The following is a 19095-nucleotide window of genomic DNA, read 5'->3' on the forward strand; positions in this document are numbered from 1 at the left end:
TTCCCATAGAAGCCAAACTGCAGCTGCTTCCTTTTCATTGGAGTTGAGGGTTTTTATATTAATAAGTACCTAGCCAGTTTGTTTGTTTTTAAGGATCTCTTTAGACAGTGTTTTCTTAAACATTTTCCCAACAGTTGTGAACAACAACCAACCACAACAAAACCAAATTGATAAATATTAAGCACTATAACCCCTAATTCCTAAAAGAGCAGCTTACAACAGTTGTTTCACATATTTTCTTCCCACGTTTCCCGGGGGTCCCAAGCCTCTTTTTCCCAATGTGCCATTACTTTCCAATTTTCTACCCCTTTTTCCAGTTGGGATAGTTTTTCTTTTAGAGATATTTTCTCCTCTTTACAGGCTGCTAGGCGGAGGTAGCTGTCATTACAAGCCTCCCACAGCAGCCAGATCCCTGCAGCATCTCTTTTTGCTGCATTTGGGGGTTTACATATGAGGATATATTGGGCCAATCTATCCTCTAGATACAATATAGACCAAGCATCTGCGAGGGCTTGTTCAGTCCAAGGACTGTGCCCATATTTCTGAAGGATTTGTTTAGAGGGTGTTATTTCTTTTACAAAAGGTGAGGTTGGAGCTCCTTCAAACTGCATTCCTCCCTCCGAGACTGTTCTCCCTTGTCTTTTCTTAAACATTTTTAACATGTGTATGGTTTTATTCGTCACCCCTGAACCCTTGCAGCGAGTGTATAGTTTCCTTTGTCACTCCTGAACCCTTGCAGCGAGTGACACAGCCTAAATTATCATATCCTGCTACCCCTGATCTCATTCAGCGAGCAGCTTTACCTTGCCCTATAGGCTCTTGTTACCCCTGATTTTTCAGTGAACACTTTGGATATGATTAATTGTAGCTTAAAGTTTCTATGAGCTCTTTATTTTCCTGCTACCTATCTGGAGGCCAGCAGGTTTGTTAACAATTTTATGAGCTTCTTTATTTTCCTGCTACCTATCCGGAGGCCAGCAGGTTTGGTTAACCAAGAATAGAACCGTGCTCTGTAGAGCCGGTTGTGTGCGCACAGATTGGTTTACAATAACTGAGGCAAAAATACCAATAATCCCCCTTTCGCTATTCTCCACCAAAATGTTATACCAGTATAATAAAAACCAGCAGGATCTTATTAAGAGGGATAAGGCAAAGATGCCACATTTATTGTAAATATAATAGTAAAGCAAAAGATAAAAGCAAACAACGTTGTTTTACTACTTATTTCTATCACTACTTATTTCTTATACACACACATTATATATATTCATTCATGTTCTGTATAGGTGTTATAGTTACCAGCCTAGACATTGCTCATGCCAAGTTACTGGCCAGGTATCTTGGTCATGAGGATGGAGCCGAGTCTGTGTCAGATGCACCTGATGCTCCTGGAGGCTGGCAGCAGAACCATAGACTCAAAGTCCTTAGTCTTCAGAGTCCAGTTTTATAGGAATTTATTCCTATGTCAGTCCATGAGAGTTGCTTCATTCTGCTGTTGCTAAATCAATCAGCAGGTGGCTGGCTCCATGTTGTCAGATGTTTTGTTTTTCCTTCCTTTGAGGTGGTGGGGTGGATTCCAGTTTGCCCTCCGGGGGTCATCTGGTTGATCCCACTTGACACCTTCTTCAGCAGACACTGAATTCTTCAGGCTGGTAACTCCCTAACCATTCATTCATTATTTAAACTAGGCACTCATTCACATACATTCTCTATCTTAATCACATCTATTTCACTGTCTCTTTACCTTTTGGGGTGTTACCAATTTATGTGAGACTCCCTGTCTTTTAACATTCAAAAATAAAGTGAGATGAAAACTTACAGAGGGTGGGGGTCTTTATCTATATACTATAACAGCTACTGTTTTGGCTTACTTAGTGTTAATTCATGTTTAACAAGTTTTATACAAAGTATTTCTTTGAGCAGGCTTCACACAGACACAGCTGGTGGCTTGCAGGTTAGAGGCTAAATCTTGGGAGTCACATTTACTTCTAATATAAACCTTCAGTTATAAAGTATCAATTAACAATAAATCATTTCTAACAATAAATCATTTTTCATATAAACCATGTCTAATATAAACCTTCTTTAATATCCCTACAACTCTCTATGCCATTATCTAAATCATTGATGATGATATTGAACAGAACTGGAGCCAGAACCGATCCCTGCAGGATGCAACTCATTATGCCCTTCCAGCTTGACTGTGAACCACTGATGATTACTCTCTGGGAATGATTTTCCAAACAGTTATGCACCCACCTTATAGTAGCTTCATCTAGGTTGTATTTCCCTAGTTTGTTTATGAGATGGTCATGCGAGACAGTATCAAAAGCCTTACTAAAGTGAAGATATACCACATCTACCGCTTCCCCGCCCCCCTCTTTCCACAATGCTTGTACCCTATCTAAGAAAGCTATCAGGTTGGTTTGACACGATTTGTTCTTGACAAATCCATGCTGACTGTTGTTATCTTATTATCTTCTAGGTGTTTGCAAATTGATTGCTTAATTATTTGCTCCATTATTTTTCTGGGTACAGAAGTTAAGCTAATTCCCCGGGTTGTCCTTATTTCCCTTTTTATAAATGAGCACTATATTTGCCCTTTTCCAGTCTTCTGGAATGTCTTCCATGACTTTTCAAAGATAATCGCTAATGGCTCAGCTATCAGTCAGCTCCTTAGGTATTCTAGGATGCATTTAATCAGGCCCTGGTGATTTGAAGACATCTAACTTGTCTAAGTAATTTTTGACTTGTTCTTTCCCTATTTTAAACTCTGATCCTACCTCATTTTCATTATTATGTTAGACATCCAGTCGCCACCAACCTTCTTGGTGTAAACCGAAACAAAGAAGGCATTAAGCACCTCTGCCATTTCCACATTTTCTGTTATCTTTCCTGCCTCATTGAGTAACGGGCCTACTCTGTCCTTCGTCTTCCTCTTGCTTCTAATGTATTTGTAGAATGTTTTCTTGTTTCCTTCCATTTTGTGCCTTGGCTTTTCTAATTTTGTCCCTACATACTTGTATTCCGAGTTTCCATTTTTTTGTAGGACTGTTTTTTGAGTTTTAGATCGTTGAAGATCTCCTGGTTAAGCCAGGGTGGTCTCTTGCCATACTGCCTATCTTTCCTACACAGTGGGATAGTTTGCTCTTGTGCCCTTAATGTTTCTTTGAAAAATTGCCAACTGTCTTCAATTGTTTTTCCCCTTAGATTTGCTTCCCATGAGATTTTACCTACCAACTACCTGAGTTTGCTAAAGTCTGCCTTCTTGAAATCCATTGTCCTTATTGTGCTGTTCTCCCTCCTACCATTCCTTAGAATCATGAACTGATCATTTCATGATCACTTTCACCCAAGCTGCCTTCCACTTTCAAATTCTCAACCAGTTCTTCCCTATTTGTCAAAATCAAATCTAGAACAGCCTCTCCCCTAGTAGCTTTCTCCACCTTCTGAAATAAAAATTGTCTCTAATTCATTCCAAAAACTTGTTGGATAATCTGTGCCCTGCTGTGTTATTTTCCCAACTGATGTCTGGGTAGTTGAAGTCCCCCCCCCCCCCAGTTCCTGTGCTTTGGATGATTATTTTTTTTTAGTTGTTTAAAAAAAGCCTCATCCACCTCTTCTTCCTGGTTTGGTGGTCTGCAGTAGACCCCTACCATGACATCACCCTTTTTTTTTTACCCCTTTTATCCTTACCCAGAGACTTTCAAGAAGTCTCTCTTATTTCTACCTCAACCTCAGTCCAAGTGTGTACATTTTTAATATATAAGGCAACACCTCCTCCCTTTTTCCCCTGCCTGTCTTTCCTGAGCGAGCTGTATCCTTCTATACCAATATTCAAGTCATGCATATTATCCCACCAAGGGTCTGTGGTGGCAACTATGTCATAGTTGTTTGTTTACTAGTATTTCTAGTTCTTCCTGCTTATTCCTCATGCTTCGCACGTTAGTATAGACATCTAAGATACTGATTTAATTTCCCCCCCAAAGTTTTGTCTTGTTTCTCCCTTATTTCTGCTATAACAGCCCATGCTCCCCCCAGATTCCAACCCTTCTCCCTGGTTTTTTACTTTGGTCACCTGCTCCCATTGAACCTAGTTTTAAAGCCCTACTTACAAGGTTAGCTAGTCTGTAGCCAAATATGCTTTTCCCCATCTCTGTTTAGCAGTCCTTCTTCCTGGAACGGCATCCTGTAGTCAAGGAAGCCGAAGCCCTCCTGGCGACACCATCCTCCCAGCCAGGCATTCACCTCCAGGATGCATCTGTCTCTGCCGAGGCCCCTATCCTTGACTGGAAGGACTGAAGAGAACACCACCTGCACTCCCAACTCCCTCACCCTTACTCTCAGAGCCCTGTAGTCACTTCTGATCTGCGGAGGGTCATACCTTACAGTATCATTAGTGCCCACATGGATGAGTAGCAGGGGGTACTAGTCAGAGGGCCGGATGATCCTTGACAAACCCTCCACAACGTCTCAGCTATGGCCCCTGGCAGGCAGTGTACCTCGTGGGATGTCATGTCAGGGCAAAAGAGAGTCACCAACTGCCACCACCATATGTTTCCTCCTGGGAGTGATGTCTGTGATCCTCCCAGCTGTGGGGGTACAGGGCTTTTCCTCCTCCTCCTTTTGGGGGTGATTCCTCATTGCCAGGGCAGCATAACGGTTTTCCATCACCATGGTGGGTGGGTTGGGAGTAGGGGTGGAGCACTGCTTGCTGCCAGAAGTAACCAGCAGCAAGTGTCCTCCCTGTACCAGAGCCTTATCATCCTCCTGGGGGGCGTGACAGCAGTCCTCTCTCGCTGGGTAGCCTCCTCAGCCTTGGAAGTCTCCATATGAAAACTGTCAATGAATTCCTCACGTGCACGGATGCTCCTCAGCCTAGCCACCTCCTCCTGTAGCTCTCCCATCTGCTTCCTAAGAGATTCCACCAGCAGGCACTTCTCACACTGGATGGTCTGCCCAGCCTGGCTTTCTGTAAGTGGGAAATGCAGGCTGCAAATCCACACCAGGATCTGGGTAGAGGCATCCATGGTTAGGTTCTCTGTCTGGATACAGGCACAGGTGGAGGAGACAGGAGTAGTATTAGCACTGGCAATGCAGCCCTTCCTAACCATCATTATTATATTATGACTCCCTCTTTCAAACTCCCCTGTTTGCTAGCTCCCCTTGGTCGCTTAGCTTCTGGCTTTTAAGGCCTTTCCTCCTAGGTCAGCCCTTTATCTTCTCTTATAATGCTCAGTTTCAGGCATTTATACAATCAGCCTTATGCGTTGACATTTCTGAGGCTTGTTTGAAGCCTAATTTTTTTTAAATAGAGCTTAAGTCTTAGTGAAATTGTGTTAGGCTGATTCTGAAAAAACAAACTGACTTTTGCACATGAAAACTTGATTAGAGTCTTTTGTTCCTGTGCACTCAAGTCACTAAACTTAGGTGATTTACATGTAAGCAGACTCTGAATGAGCTCTTCCCTGACATCTAGTGGTGAACTGTGGAAAAAGACTTCAGGAGCTGATCTTGTTTTCATGGACACACTCACCTGCCTAGGTGCTCAGCATGATGGGATTGCTTGCCCCAATTATCATTTATGGCTGATCTTGGATTCCTTCCCCTCCCCACCCCATTATTGGGACAGGAGTGATAAAGGGTCATTGTGCAAATGGAGGGCAGCAGAACTGTACCCGGCATATCCTGACAGAGCAACTCACCCTCAACAGCACTCGCTAGGCAGGGGACATAGGTTCCAAAACTCAAGGAATTGAGAAAAAGTGTGTACTATTTGAGTGAGTCTTTTGCCAGAGATTAATAAAAGAATTACTTTAGCCTTGAGAGTTTTTTTTCATACTATAAAACTTTGAAATCACTGATACCATGGTTTAAGTAGTAGGTCTACTCTGGGAGGGTGTGCACCAACAGGGAGGCTCCCTTGCTAACAGCTAAAACAGGGGTTTTCAACCTGAGGGTGTGAGGTTATTATTACATGGGGGGGGGTCCATAGCTGTTAACCTTTACCTTAACCCTCCCCTTTGCCTCCAGCATTTATAATGGTGTTAAATATATTTAAACGTGTTTTTAATTTAGAGGGGGCGGGAGGGGGGGTCACACTCAGAGGCCTGCTGTAGGAAAGGGGTGACCGGTGCAGACATGAGAGAGCCAGGGCGGTGTGTTCGGGGGCGCCCTGCAGCCATCCCGGCAAGCCGCCAGCTGGGGGAGGGGGGGCTGGCCGAGAGGGTCAGAGCAGAGCCCTGCAGGCGGGTGTGCGCGGGAAACAGCTGTTTGTTCTGCCCCCCACCCCCGCAGTTCCAGCCGGCGCGGGACCGACCCCCGGACTTGGCCCCGCCCCCGAAGCACCGCGCGACCGCTGTGTCACCCGCCCCGCCCCGAACGCCCTCCAGGCACGGCCCGAACCTCCCCTCAGGCACAGCGCCGCCCTGACCCCACCCAGAGCCCGGGAACGGCCCCCCGTGACGTCAGCCACCCGCACCACGTGCCCTCAGCGCGGCCGCACGGGGGCGCTGCCGCCGGGGTCTCAGCCCCGCCCCTTTCCCAGCGTGCTCCGGGGCACAGCGCGGGGCGGACGCTGTTACACAAAGGGGCTGCGCGGAGGAAATGGCGGCCGTGGGGACTGAGGGCAGCGGCAAAATGGAGGAGGCGGCGGCGGCGGCGGCTAACGGGGCGGGCAGCGCCGGGGACGGGCCGCCTAAGAGGTGAGGCGCCGCTGGTGGAGCCCCGACCCCACGGGGCTCGGGCCCTGGCGCGTCGTGGGTGGCCGCCTGGCCGGGGGAGCAGGAGGCCGCGTCCCCGCGTGTGTGGGCCGGGGCCTCGGGCCGGCTGCGGGCGGGGGGCTTCAGAGGCGAAGGGCTCGGTGGATGGAAGGAGCCGGTGCTGACAGCAGCGGCCTGGCTGAGTGAGGGCGTCGGGCCTGGCTGGATGGGGGTTTAGGAGCTGGAGCAAGGGCCGTGCTGGAGGCTGGGGAGCCATCGGGTGCGGGCCCTGGGGGGGGGCGGAGGTAGGATGGCCGTGGTGCGGGAGGCTGGGGGTCTGGCTGAGTGCGGGTACGGGGGGGGGGATAGGATGGCAGTGGTGCGGGAGCCTGGGGATCCGGCTGAGTGCGGGCACGGGGTAGGATGGCAGTGGTGCGGGAGCCTGGGGTCCGGCTGAGTGCGGGCACGGGGGTAGGATGGCAGTGGTGCGGGAGCCTGGGGATCCGGCTGAGTGCGGGCACGGGGTAGGATGGCAGTGGTGCGGGAGCCTGGGGATCCGGCTGAGTGCGGGCACGGGGGTGGGGATAGGATGGCAGTGGTGCGGGAGCCTGGGGATCCGGCTGAGTGCGGGCACCGGGGGGTAGGATGGCAGTGGTGCGGGAGCCTGGGGGTCCGGCTGAGTGCAGGCACGGGGTAGGATGGCAGTGGTGCGGGAGCCTGGGGACCCGGCTGCGTGGGGGCCCGGGGGTGGGGATAGGATGGCAGTGGTGCGGGAGCCTGGGGATCCGGCTGAGTGCGGGCACGGGGGGGGTAGGATGGCAGTGGTGCGGGAGCCTGGGGATCCGGCTGAGTGCGGGCACGGGGGTGGGGATAGGATGGCAGTGGTGCGGGAGCCTGGGGATCCGGCTGAGTGCGGGCACGGGGTAGGCTGGCTGTGGTGCGGGAGCCTGGGGGTCCGGCTGAGTGCGGGCACGGGGGCGGGTAGGATGGCAGTGGTGCGGGAGCCTGGGGGTCCGGCTGAGTGCGGGCACGGGGGGGTAGGATGGCAGTGGTGCGGGAGCCTGGGGGTCCGGCTGAGTGCGGGCGGGTGGGGGGTAGGGTGGCAGTGGTGCGGGAGCCGGGGGGTCTGGCTGAGTGCGGGCGGTTGGGGTGGGATGGCAGTGGTGCGGGAGCCTGGGGTCCGGCTGAGTGCGGGCACGGGGGTAGGATGGCAGTGGTGCGGGAGCCTGGGGTCTGGCTGAGGGCGGGCACGGGGGGGGGGTAGGATGGCAGTGGTGCGGGAGCCTGGGGTCCGGCTGAGTGCGGGCGGGTGGGGGTAGGATGGCAGTGGTGCGGGAGCCTGGGGGTCTGGCTGAGTGCAGGCAGGTGGGGGATAGGGTGGCAGTGGTGCGGGAGCCTGGGGGTCTGGCTGAGTGCGGGCACGGGGGGGGGTAGGATGGCAGTGGTGTGGGAGGCTGGGGGTCTGGCTGAGTGAGGGCGGTTGGGGTGGGATGGCATTGTTGTTTCTCCCTCCCCACAAGATTAGCTTGCTGCATTTTTATTTAAAAAGAAAAGTGTGGATGGGCGTTGCTTGGGGCACTGTCCTCTTAGGCTTGTTACTTTTTCCTGATTCTGGTCCTGCTAGAGTACTTGATTGAATAGCCATTTTGCCTGTTTTGGGCTAAGTGGCATGGCCGAGGCAGCTAGGGATGTTAAATTGAGACCTGTTTCATGCAATGCAGTAATGTCATTAGGGTCCCATGTTTTTGATTTCTGTGATCAGGTGGGATCTTAATAAATCTCTACTCTTCATTATTGAGTCTGCTAAGCAGGTTTGGGACTTCAGAACAGTTTCTTGGCATCTGGACACTTCCCTAGCTGGAGGGTGAAGCAGAAGAGTCATGGTGCTGACAAATTCTCTTGCTCCCATCTTGATGTAAAGGAGGGTGCAGGTCTTGGTATCCACTGCTAGTGTTTCTTCTGTGTTGCTGTCTTGGTATCAGGGACTGTGGAAGCTCTGCTAGTAACCTCTGATGTTTCCTCCACTAGAAAGACTGAGGAATGCATACTAATGTGCCCCTATTGATCTAAAAAAGACTAGTTATGTCATATTCAGTCAAGCCTAGCCTAGTTATTTTGTATGTTTCAGCATCAGGAAAAGAGACATGCTGGTTCCTCTTGTGTTAGAGATGCAGCTTGTGCCATGGTTTCCTGATGCCTTGAATCAGTCAGGCCTTGTTATCCTACCTTTATTGAGTTAGATCATAATAAGAGTCATTACTCTTAAGCAGTATTAACTTTGCCTCTGTGTTTATCTTTGGGGTTTAAATTATAGATTCTTATACCAAACTCATCACCATACTATCTGAGCACCTACCAACGGTGCATTAAGCAACATGACTAACATCTGCCATGTTTTGTGTTCTCACATTCTCTTGAGGGGGAGAAGGGTGTGCAGTGATGTCTTGTTTTGGAATTCTTTGAATATGCATATACACATAATTGCTATTTTTGTTAAACAAAGGAAGGTTAAAGTCATGTGCCTTGCACTTTGAGTGGAAGGTGGGGAGATATGAGACAGTCCTTAATTCCTGTGGGAGTTCATTCTAGTCTTGGGTCAGCCACTGAGTTCTGTCTCCCTCAGAGATTACTCATGAGGGAGTTCTGTGCTAAAAAAATTAAAGTACTGTGCTCAATATTTTAAAATTTTGTAAAATTCTGCATATTTTATTTAACAAAATAACACAATATAATCAACAAAGAATCCTGTGGCACCTTATAGACTAACAGACGTTCTGCAGCATGAGCTTTCGTGGGTGAATACCCACTTCTTCAGATGCAAGTGGAAAGCTCATGCTGCAGAACGTCTGTTAGTCTATAAGGTGCCACAGGATTCTTTGTTGCTTTTACAGATCCAGACTAACACGGCTACCCCTCTGATACTTGACACAATATAATCACATCATTTTCAATTGTTTAAAATACCCATCAGCAAGTATGTTTGTAACAATACAAACAACAAAAAAGATTCAGGAAATGTTTTTTGATTCCTTACTAGGCATATTAGCACATCTCTGTGGTTTCACAGTGAGCCAGAGTGACAGTCATGCATACCCAGCCCTGCCCTCCTCATCCAGGTGTCAGGCAAACACGCCCAGCCGGGCAGGATCCAAATGTGGAGGGGCTTAGTGTATGGAGGGGGATCGATGTGTGGGATGAATTCTGTGTGGGTGGCTTGGTGGAGGATGTGCGTGCAAGGTGAATCTGGAAGTACTGGGGCTCGGAGGTGCAGGAGGAATGGGAATTCCTGGGGGGCGGGTCCAAGTGAAGGTGGTTGGGGCTCAGCGGGAGGGAGGATGGGTGTTGGGGGTGGGGGGCTTGGCAGGGAAGTCCAGGTGCAGGGGGGGTCTGGATGCATGAGGGTTGGGCACATGAGGGGCAGCTCCCCATACAGTGACCCCTCCCCCCCCCCGTCGCTGGGAGCGATGGGGTCAGGAAGTGGGGTGTGTGTGCAGAGCTTTCTGAAGTGGGGGAGGTTCCTGGAGGTGGGTCTGACCCAACCCCAGGAGCAGCCCATGCAGGAGAAGAGGAAGTCCTGTCCCTGTCTCCCCCCACCCCCACCCCCACCTCCTGAGGTGGTGATTTACATCTCCCCTGGCTGCTCCTGATGCCCAAACCAGACTTGCCCCCTTCTCTCTCTCCTTCCCCCTACCCCCACTGCTCGGAAGGTGCATGTGAATGAATTTATCTGCAGGGGACATTAATTCTGCGCTTGTGCAGTGATGGAGAATTCCCCCAGGAGTAATAGGTCACCTTCCCTTATTGTAGAAAGTTCACTTGTTCCTGAGGAGTGAAGGGGTTAAGAATGGTCTTCATCTTAGAACTTTAGGGCAACCTCTTAGATGTACTAGGCCCAGGCCATCAAATTCCTTTAGGATAAGGACAGAGACCTTGAACTCGATTTGATATTCTATGAGAAGCTAGTGTAGAGAGCAGAGGATAGGTGTGATGTAATAATGGGAGCCACTGTTGCTGAGGAGATTGTGTGTGATAGAGAGGAAAGGCCGTTTGGAGGCCAGTGTACAACGGTAGCCAAGTCTAGTATATAATTTGCCAGATCCTTGACTCCTTGTCCTGTCGGTGGAGAACAGCTGTCTTTTGCCATGCTTTGGAATTTGGAGTCCATGAGTCCTTATGGTTGAAATAAGATGATGGGACTGTCTTGTTGCCTTGGAGCTGGAAGAGCTCTGAATATTGACTCTGGACTTTCTGACCTGCCATTAATTTATGGCAACCAAAATTTGGCTTATAAACAGCTGTCATCTCAGTTTTAGGGGCTCAATAAAACAGGAAGATGAGAATGTGGAGGCTGAGCCAGAAACACTTCTTTCGTCTTTGTCTCCACCAGAAAAGCAGCCAGTGCTTCCCCTTCTGGCGATATGAAGGCCTTTCTGAGGTCTTAGACTTAGAACTCACTGATTCAGCAAAAAAAAGCCCATAGATTTCTTATATTCTGCAGAACAAGCAATTGAGGATGTGACCACCTTATATGTAGCTCACTACCCCCAGTGTCTTTTCTCCTCCCTCACTCTCTCCTCCCTTTTAGAACCAAGCACACCAAATTTGGTCCTTGAGAAAGGCTTGAATATTCTTCACTTGTATGACCTTTCAGCTCTGATAGTGACCAGAGCATCTTGGGATGTAAGCTTAGTTTTTGGCCACTTTGTAGGTGAGACTTGGCAGTTATTGAGCAGTGATGGCAAGATGACTGCCTTCAGTGAGACATGCTGCTTTATAAATTTGGCTCCTGGAGGATCAAAATAAGGACATCCACTACTTTTTGGTTAGAGAGGCAGAGTTCTTCCTGACTTCATGTGAGACTGAACTTTTTTCCAGAGGGAGGTTCTCTGCCTCTAGGGGCAGGCCATCAGTTGGATCAAGCTCCATAGAGCAAAGTTGAGTCAAGATATGAACGTCACCGTTATTGAATATATCTCCAACCTTGTCCAGGCAAATACCAATACTGCTTTCTAACCTTTGGTGTCTTCACCACCAGCTTTTCATGAAACATCTGCCTGTGGCAATGGGCTTTCTTGGGTGTCTGGTTATTTGTATCTGACTGTACCTAGCGCGCACACTGTAAGATGTACCTCAGGCCAGCCAGGTCTACACTCAAAAGTTAAGTCGATCCAGCTACATTGTTCAGGGGTGTGAAAAATCCACATGCTTGAATGACGTAGTTAAGCCAACCTAACCCCTGGAGTTGATAGTGCTAGGTTGCTGGAAGAAGTCTTCCATTGCCTAGTTACCTCCTCTCAGGGAGTCGGATTAGCTATGCTGATGGGGGAAAAGTGCTTACACTGAAGTGCTACAATGGCATAGATCCAGTGCTGCAGCTGTGCCACTGTAGCACTCCAACTGTAGACAAGCCCTCAGAAACGTGTGTAAAGCATCCTGAGTCCTTAGGGTTTGCCTAAACAAGTCCACTCCCTTTCCATCACAAAAGGCTGAATTCACTGGAGCCTTAAGAGGCGCCATAGCTGAAAAGCTTGTTTAAGAGGATTTTTCATACTGTTAGGGGGACAGTGTCCTTTGAGAGGTTCCCATGTAAACCTGTAGCATTTTTTCTACAGGTGGTAAGCCTTGTGTTCATGTGACACTATTTACCAGGCTACATATTGGGAGTCTGCATGGTGTAGTGCCTTAACCACTTGGATACCTGCGCTGCAGTACCTCAGAATATTAGAGATTCTCTTCTGTTGGGGATGAAGGAGGAACATTGCTATTGGGATTTCCAGCTTACCTACCTCACTGGCTTTTTTTGCAGTATTCGTGATGTCTCAGGGAGGGTTGGAGGTACTCAAACTGACCTTGGGGGGAGGGGGGGCTACTATGGCTTGTTCTTCCAAGAGTTGGGGGTTCATGGGGACAGTTCTTAAAGGAAAATAACTCTTAAATACCATAGTTACTGACTTTTAGACTGCCAAAATGGATCCCTGCTCATGTTCCCCACTTCAGAGCATCAAGTTAAAGTTTCCTAAATCACTTGAAAGAAAGTAGTTGAAGCCACTTCCTTGAGGTTGGTTGTCCAAACAGACATTGGTTTCTAGGAGAGCTGAGCATGTTTGCCACGATTGTACTCACCAAAAAATTTGGATCCCTATAGTCAATCATCCTAAAAAACCATACTGAGGTCTTGTCTATGCTACAGAGTTTTGTCATCACAAGTTACGCTGATCGAAACCCAGTATGATCACAGTGCTTGTGCATGTTGGTACAATGCTGCTTCTGTTGGCAGAGAGTGTCCACAGTTGGTGCTCTGGCATTGATGGAGAGCCGTGCACCGTGGGTAGCTATCCCACTGTGCTACTCGCCACCTTCTGCAGCTAGGAGTTGTGGGAAGGTGGAATGGATCGCAGTGCATCATGGGTGTGGGCTCAATGTCCCATGATGCAGTTTTTTTTCTGTCTCATCGTTCCATGGGTTTCTGACTGCATTTCGTGGCATTTTTCAACAACCCCAGTTTACTGTGCACCTGCCATCTCTGTCTGAAAGGATGGATCCTGCACTGCTCTCAACTACTGTGGTTGCTGTTATGAACCCGTTGTGGCTGGTCATGCAGTATATCATGAGCACCCATTCTGAACAGGAATCAGAGGTTCCTGGTCTACGTGTGCCATGGAAAGAAACACCAGATTACTTTTGGTATTCATGGAACAGGTGCACATGGACTATCACTTTTGGACTGTGTGGTGGTACCACAGTGTTATGCAGGTTTGGGATGATAAGCAGTGGCTGCAGAACTTTTGGATGCGGAAGCCACCTTCCTGGAACTTTGTGCGGCGCTCGCTCTAGCTCTGCGGCACAAGGACACCAAAATGAGAGCTGCCCTCTTGGTGGAGAACTGCATGGTGATCGCTGTGTGGAAACTGGCAACTCCAGACTTCTACCGGTCTGTTGTGAATCAGTTTGGAGTTGGAAAGTTGACTGCTGGGGCTGCGTTAATGCAAGTGTGCAGAGCCATTAATCACATCTTGCTATGAAGGACTCTGACTCTCTTGACAAAATGCATGAAATGATGGATGGCTTTGCAGGATTCCCTAACTGCAACAGAGTGATAGATGGCATGCATGTCCCAATTTTGGCCCTGGGCCATCTTGCGATGGAGGACATCAATAGAAATTGGTACTTCTCTGTGGTCTTGCATATATGGTTTCACTGACATTAATGTGGGGTGGTCTGGGAAAGTGCGTGACTGACGCATCTTCAGGAACACTGGCCTGTACAGAAATCTCCAAGCAAGCACTTACTTTCCAGACCAGAAGATTCCAGTGGGGGGCAGGGGAATGTTGAAATGCACATAATGACCCTGAGACCTAGTGTACCCTATACTGCCATGTCTCATGAAGCCTTAAATGGGAAACTTGGACAGCAGCAAGGCGACAATGCTGCTGAGCAGGTGCAGAATGACCATAGAATGTTCCTTGTGCAGATTAAAAGCACACTGGCGCTGCCTTTATGGTAGGTTAGACCTAAATGAGGAAAATAGTCCCATGGTCATAGCAGCCTGCTGTGCGTTCCATAATGTTTGTGAAGCTAATGGTGAAAAGAATTCTTTGAGGGGGTCAACAAGCATGTGGACCAAGGGAATCCAGTGGATATAGCATAATTAGATTTTTCAGAAAGCCTTTGACAAGGTCCCTCACCAAAGTCTCTTGTCCAAAGTAAGCTGCCACGGGATAAGCGGGAAGGTACTTTCATGGATTGGTAACAGGTTAAAAGATAGGAAACAAAGGCTATGTATAAATGGTCCATTTTCAGAATGGAGAGAGGTAAATAGTGGTGTCCCCCAGGGGTCTGTACTGGGACCAGTCCTGTTTAACATATTAATAAATGATCTGGAAAAAGAGGTAAACAGTGAGGTGGAAAAATTTGCAGATGATACAAAATCACTAGAGATAGTTAAGCCCCGGGCAGGCTATGAAGAGCTACAAAAGGATCTCTCAGAACTGTGACTGGGCAACAAAATGACAGATGACATTAAATGTCGATAAATGCAAAGTAATGCACATTGGAAAGCATAATCCCAACTATACATATAAAATGATGGGGTCTAAATTAGCTGTTACCACTCAGGAAAGAGACCTTGGAGTCATTGTGGATAGTTCTCGGAAAACATCCACTCAATGTGCAGCAGCAGTCAAAAAAGCGAACAGAATGCTTGGAATAATTAAGAAAGGGATAGATAATAGGACAGAAAATATCATGTTGCCTCTATAAATCCATGGTATGCCTGCATCTTGATACTGTGTGCAGATGTGGTCGCCCCATCTCAAAAAAGGTATATTGGAATTGGAAAAGGTTCAGAAAAGGACAACAAAAATGAGTAGGGGTATGGAATGGCTTCTGTATGAGGAGAGATTAATAAGACTGGGACTTTTCAGCTTGGAAAAGAGACGACTAAGGGGAGATATGATTGAGGTCAATAAAGTCATGACTGGTGTAGATCAGGAAGTGTTTACTACTTCTCATAACACAAGAACTAGGGGTCACGAAATGAAATTAATAGGCAGCAGGTTTAAAACAAATAAAAGGAAGTATTTCTTCACACAACGCACAGTCAACCAGTGGAACTCCTTGCCAGAGGATGTTGTGAAGGCCAAGACCATAACAGGGTTCAAAAAAGAACTAGATACATTCATAGAGGATAGGTCCATCAATGGCTGTTATCTGGGATAGGCAGGGATGGTGTCCCTAGCCTCTGTTTGCCAGAAGCTGTGAATGAGCGACGGAATGGATCACTTGACGATTACTTGTTCTGTTCTTTCCCTCTGGGGCATCTGGCACTGGCCACTGTTGGAAGACAGGATACTGGGCTAGATGGACCTTTGGTCTGACCCAATAGGGCCATTCTTACGTTCTTAAGTTTTCCCTGTGGTGGTGTGCAGATTTTGAGTAGCCAGATACCAGGGTTATTAGAGGGTCACACTGGGGGCCGTTTGAATCAGGGAGGCTTTGAGGCACCATTTTGACAATGAGCTCCAGTCATGTCTTTCTGTACAGGACTCTACAATGCTTTAACTTGCCACTTTGCATGAAAATGTTGATTCCTCGCCGTGATTTGTACTCAGCAAATGATCAAATTGCCACTGGGTATTAATTCCAGCACCAGCCACTGTGTGTAGGAGGCAAATAAAGATTGGTTATCTTTCAGAGAGTATATTTTTATTAAATACCAATTAACACACACACAGGATCCAAATGTGGAGGGGCTCTGTGTGAAGGGCTCCAGGTATGGGGTGAGAGGATTCTGTGTGGGACAGTCTGGGTGCAGGCAGCTTAGTGGGGGGATGTGGATGCACAGAGGCTTGTGTGTGTGGGAGGGGGTGGTTCCAGATGCTGGGGCAATGGGACTCTGCAGGGGCTCCAGAAAGCCTTTGACAAGGTCCCTCACCAAAGGCTCTTACGTAAATTAAGCTGTCATGGGATAAAAGGGAAGGTCCTTTCATGGATTGAGAACTGGTTAAAGGACAGGGAACAAAGGGTAGGAATTAATGGTAAATTCTCAGAATGGAGAGGGGTAACTAGTGGTGTTCCCCAAGGGTCAGTCCTAGGACCAATCCTATTCAATTTATTCATAAATGATCTGGAGAAAGGGGTAAACAGTGAGGTGGCAAAGTTTGCAGATGACACTAAACTACTCAAGATAGTTAAGACCAAAGCAGATTGTGAAGAACTTCAAAAAGATCTCACAAAACTAAGTGATTGGGCAACAAAATGGCAAATGAAATTTAATGTGGATAAATGTAAAGTAATGCACATTGGAAAAAATAACCCCAACTATACATACAACATGATGGGGGCTAATTTAGCTACAACGAGTCCGGACCGAGAGCGTGGCGTTATCGGGGCTCGTTCTCTGAAGATGTCCACGCAGGGTGCAGAGGCGGTCAAAAAAGCAAACAGGATGTTAGGAATAATTAAAAAGGGGATAGAGAATAAGACTGAGAATATATTATTGCCCTTATATAAATCCATGGTACGCCCACATCTCGAATACTGTGTACAGATGTGGTCTCCTCACCTCAAAAAAGATATTCTAGCACTAGAAAAGGTTCAGAAAAGAGCAACTAAAATGATTAGGGGTTTAGAGAGGGTCCCATATGAGGAAAGATTAAAGAGGCTAGGACTCTTCAGCTTGGAAAAGAGGAGACTAAGGGGGGACATGATAGAGGTATATAAAATCATGAGTGATGTTGAGAAAGTGGATAAGGAAAAGTTATTTACTTATTCCCATAATACAAGAACTAGGGGTCACCAAATGAAATTAATAGGCAGCAGGTTTAAAACAAATAAAAGGAAGTTCTTCTTCACGCAGCGCACAGTCAACTTGTGGAACTCCTTACCTGAGGAGGTTGTGAAGGCTAGGACTATAACAATGTTTAAAAGGGGACTGGATAAATTCATGGTGGCTAAGTCCATAAATGGCTATTAGCCAGGATGGGTAAGAATGGTGTCCCTAGCCTCTGTTCGTCAGAGGATGGAGATGGATGGCAGGAGAGAGATCACTTATGTTCCAGGTGAAGGTGGTTGGGCTCAGTGGAGGGGTCTGGGTGTGGGGGTCTCAGCGAGGGGTGGGGTGGGGTTGGATGCTAGGAGAGTGGGGCTGGGCGGGGGGTCTGGGTGCAGCTAGTTGTGGGTCAGTGGCATGGGGGTCTGGATGTGAGGGCTCAGGGTGGTGCAGGGGGTGAGGCATCAGGGTGGCAGGTTTGAGTGAAGGGTGCTTCAGTAGGGGGTGGTCTGGCTGCAGGGGTGGGGGCCTGGCTGCAGGAGTGGGGGTCCGGAGCAGTGTTCCCTCTAATTTTTCCCACCATGTGCAGAATGAATTTTGTTATGTACACCAATATGGAGGTCATGTGACTATCACCTTCATATTGGTGCACATAACAAAATTCATGTGGTGGGGGTGGGGCCGAGGAATGCTTGTGGGAGGGGGCAGAGAGTTGAGGTTCGAGGGCTGCGGCTGGGGGTGTGGGCTCTGGGGTGGGGCCGAGGATTGGGTGCAGGGGGTGTGGGTTATGGGGTTGGGCCAGGGATGAGGGGTTTGGGGTGCAGGAGGGTGCTCCAGTGGTACAGTGAGGAGAGAGCACTCTCCCCGCAGCAGCACCTGGGCTGGGGGGAGAGGCGCCTGTCCCCACTGTGGGTGCACTGGGGCTGCAGTATAGGCACCCCTCCCCCGCGGGGCCCCAGCAGGTCTGGGATTGGGGAGGGCTGTCCAGGCTGCTCCTGGGTCCAGGCTGCTCCTGGGTCCAGACTGCTCCACGCCGCCCCAGCTGCTCCAGGGTCGGGCTGTGCCATGCCGGCTGTGCCAGGGTCCGTGCTGCTCTAGCCACGGCTGGATCCGGGTCATAGGATGAGTTGGGGCAGGGGCGCCCCTCCTGTGGCAGTTTGGGGTCTGGGCTAAGTGGAGGCTGGGGGAGGGGTTCCCTAAGCGCTTGTGCAGTGCTAAATAGGCAGCTGTGTAGCTTAGAGGGAACTTGGGTCCGGAGGCATGGGGGCTCCAGATTCAGGGGTTGAGGTTAGGTGGGATTTGGGTATGGAGGGCTAGAGGCGGTTCTGGATGTACTGAGTGAGGCTTGGCAGGGGTGTCTGGGTATGGGAAGTCTGGCGGGAAGCTGGGGAGGATGCTGAGCTTCTTGCAGCTGGCGGTTTCTGGGGGTGGATCTGACATAGCCGTAGCAACTCCTTGCAGGGGAAGAGGAAGTTCCATCCTCTCCTGCCTCAAGCCCAACTGGGACTAGCAGCTGATCCTGGCTCAGGGTAGGAGCCACTGGCTGGGGTGTCCCCAGCCCCGCGGTGATTTACCTCTCAACTGGCTGCCTGAAATGATGTACCTGCAGTTGCTAGGGATTTGGTGCATCACTGCTCTGGCAGCTTTCCTTTACTTCCCTGTCAAAGTCATTTTTCTGTGGGGAAGCGAAGAAATCTGTGGGGGACATGAATTCTGGGCATGTGCAGTGGTGCAGAATTCCCTCAGGAGTAACGTTAAAAATAGTTTTAAAGAGTGAATAAAAATCACTTCTTTTGTACCCATGGACTCTTCCAGGGTAGATAAAAATTAAACTTTCAATTTTTTTAAAATACTGCTGTTGGTGAGAAACTTTCCTTTCAGGCTCGCTATAAACTAGAGCTGAATGAATAATAGACTTTTCAGTTCAGCAGCTGAATTTAAAAAAATAAATAAAAATAAACTCATTTGATTCAAACCAAAACAGTTTTTTTAAACTTTAATCAAACAAAACACACACTCATTTTGAAGCTACCAAAAAAAAAATCTTGTTTCAATTTGGCCATTTTCTGGTGTTTTTTCACCCTTTGTTTTTAAATTGACCAAATTTGAAAATGAAATGCTGAT

The 19095-nt window shown here is 48.4% G+C and overlaps 1 protein-coding gene across 1 annotated transcript in view; it reads left to right on the forward strand.

The window, feature by feature from the left end:
- Positions 1-6543: 6543 nt before the first annotated feature.
- The window catches only part of HNRNPM (heterogeneous nuclear ribonucleoprotein M), a 49846-nt gene continuing 37294 nt past the window's right edge, over positions 6544-19095 (forward strand). The window contains exon 1 of the mRNA XM_039515166.1: positions 6544-6704. Coding sequence (XP_039371100.1) covers positions 6607-6704 — 98 coding nt within the window. The 5' untranslated portion in view covers positions 6544-6606. The remainder of the gene's footprint in view (positions 6705-19095) is intronic.

The sequence above is a fragment of the Mauremys reevesii genome, linkage group 26 (assembly GCF_016161935.1).
Source record: "Mauremys reevesii isolate NIE-2019 linkage group 26, ASM1616193v1, whole genome shotgun sequence".
NCBI classification, from domain to species: domain Eukaryota; kingdom Metazoa; phylum Chordata; order Testudines; family Geoemydidae; genus Mauremys; species Mauremys reevesii.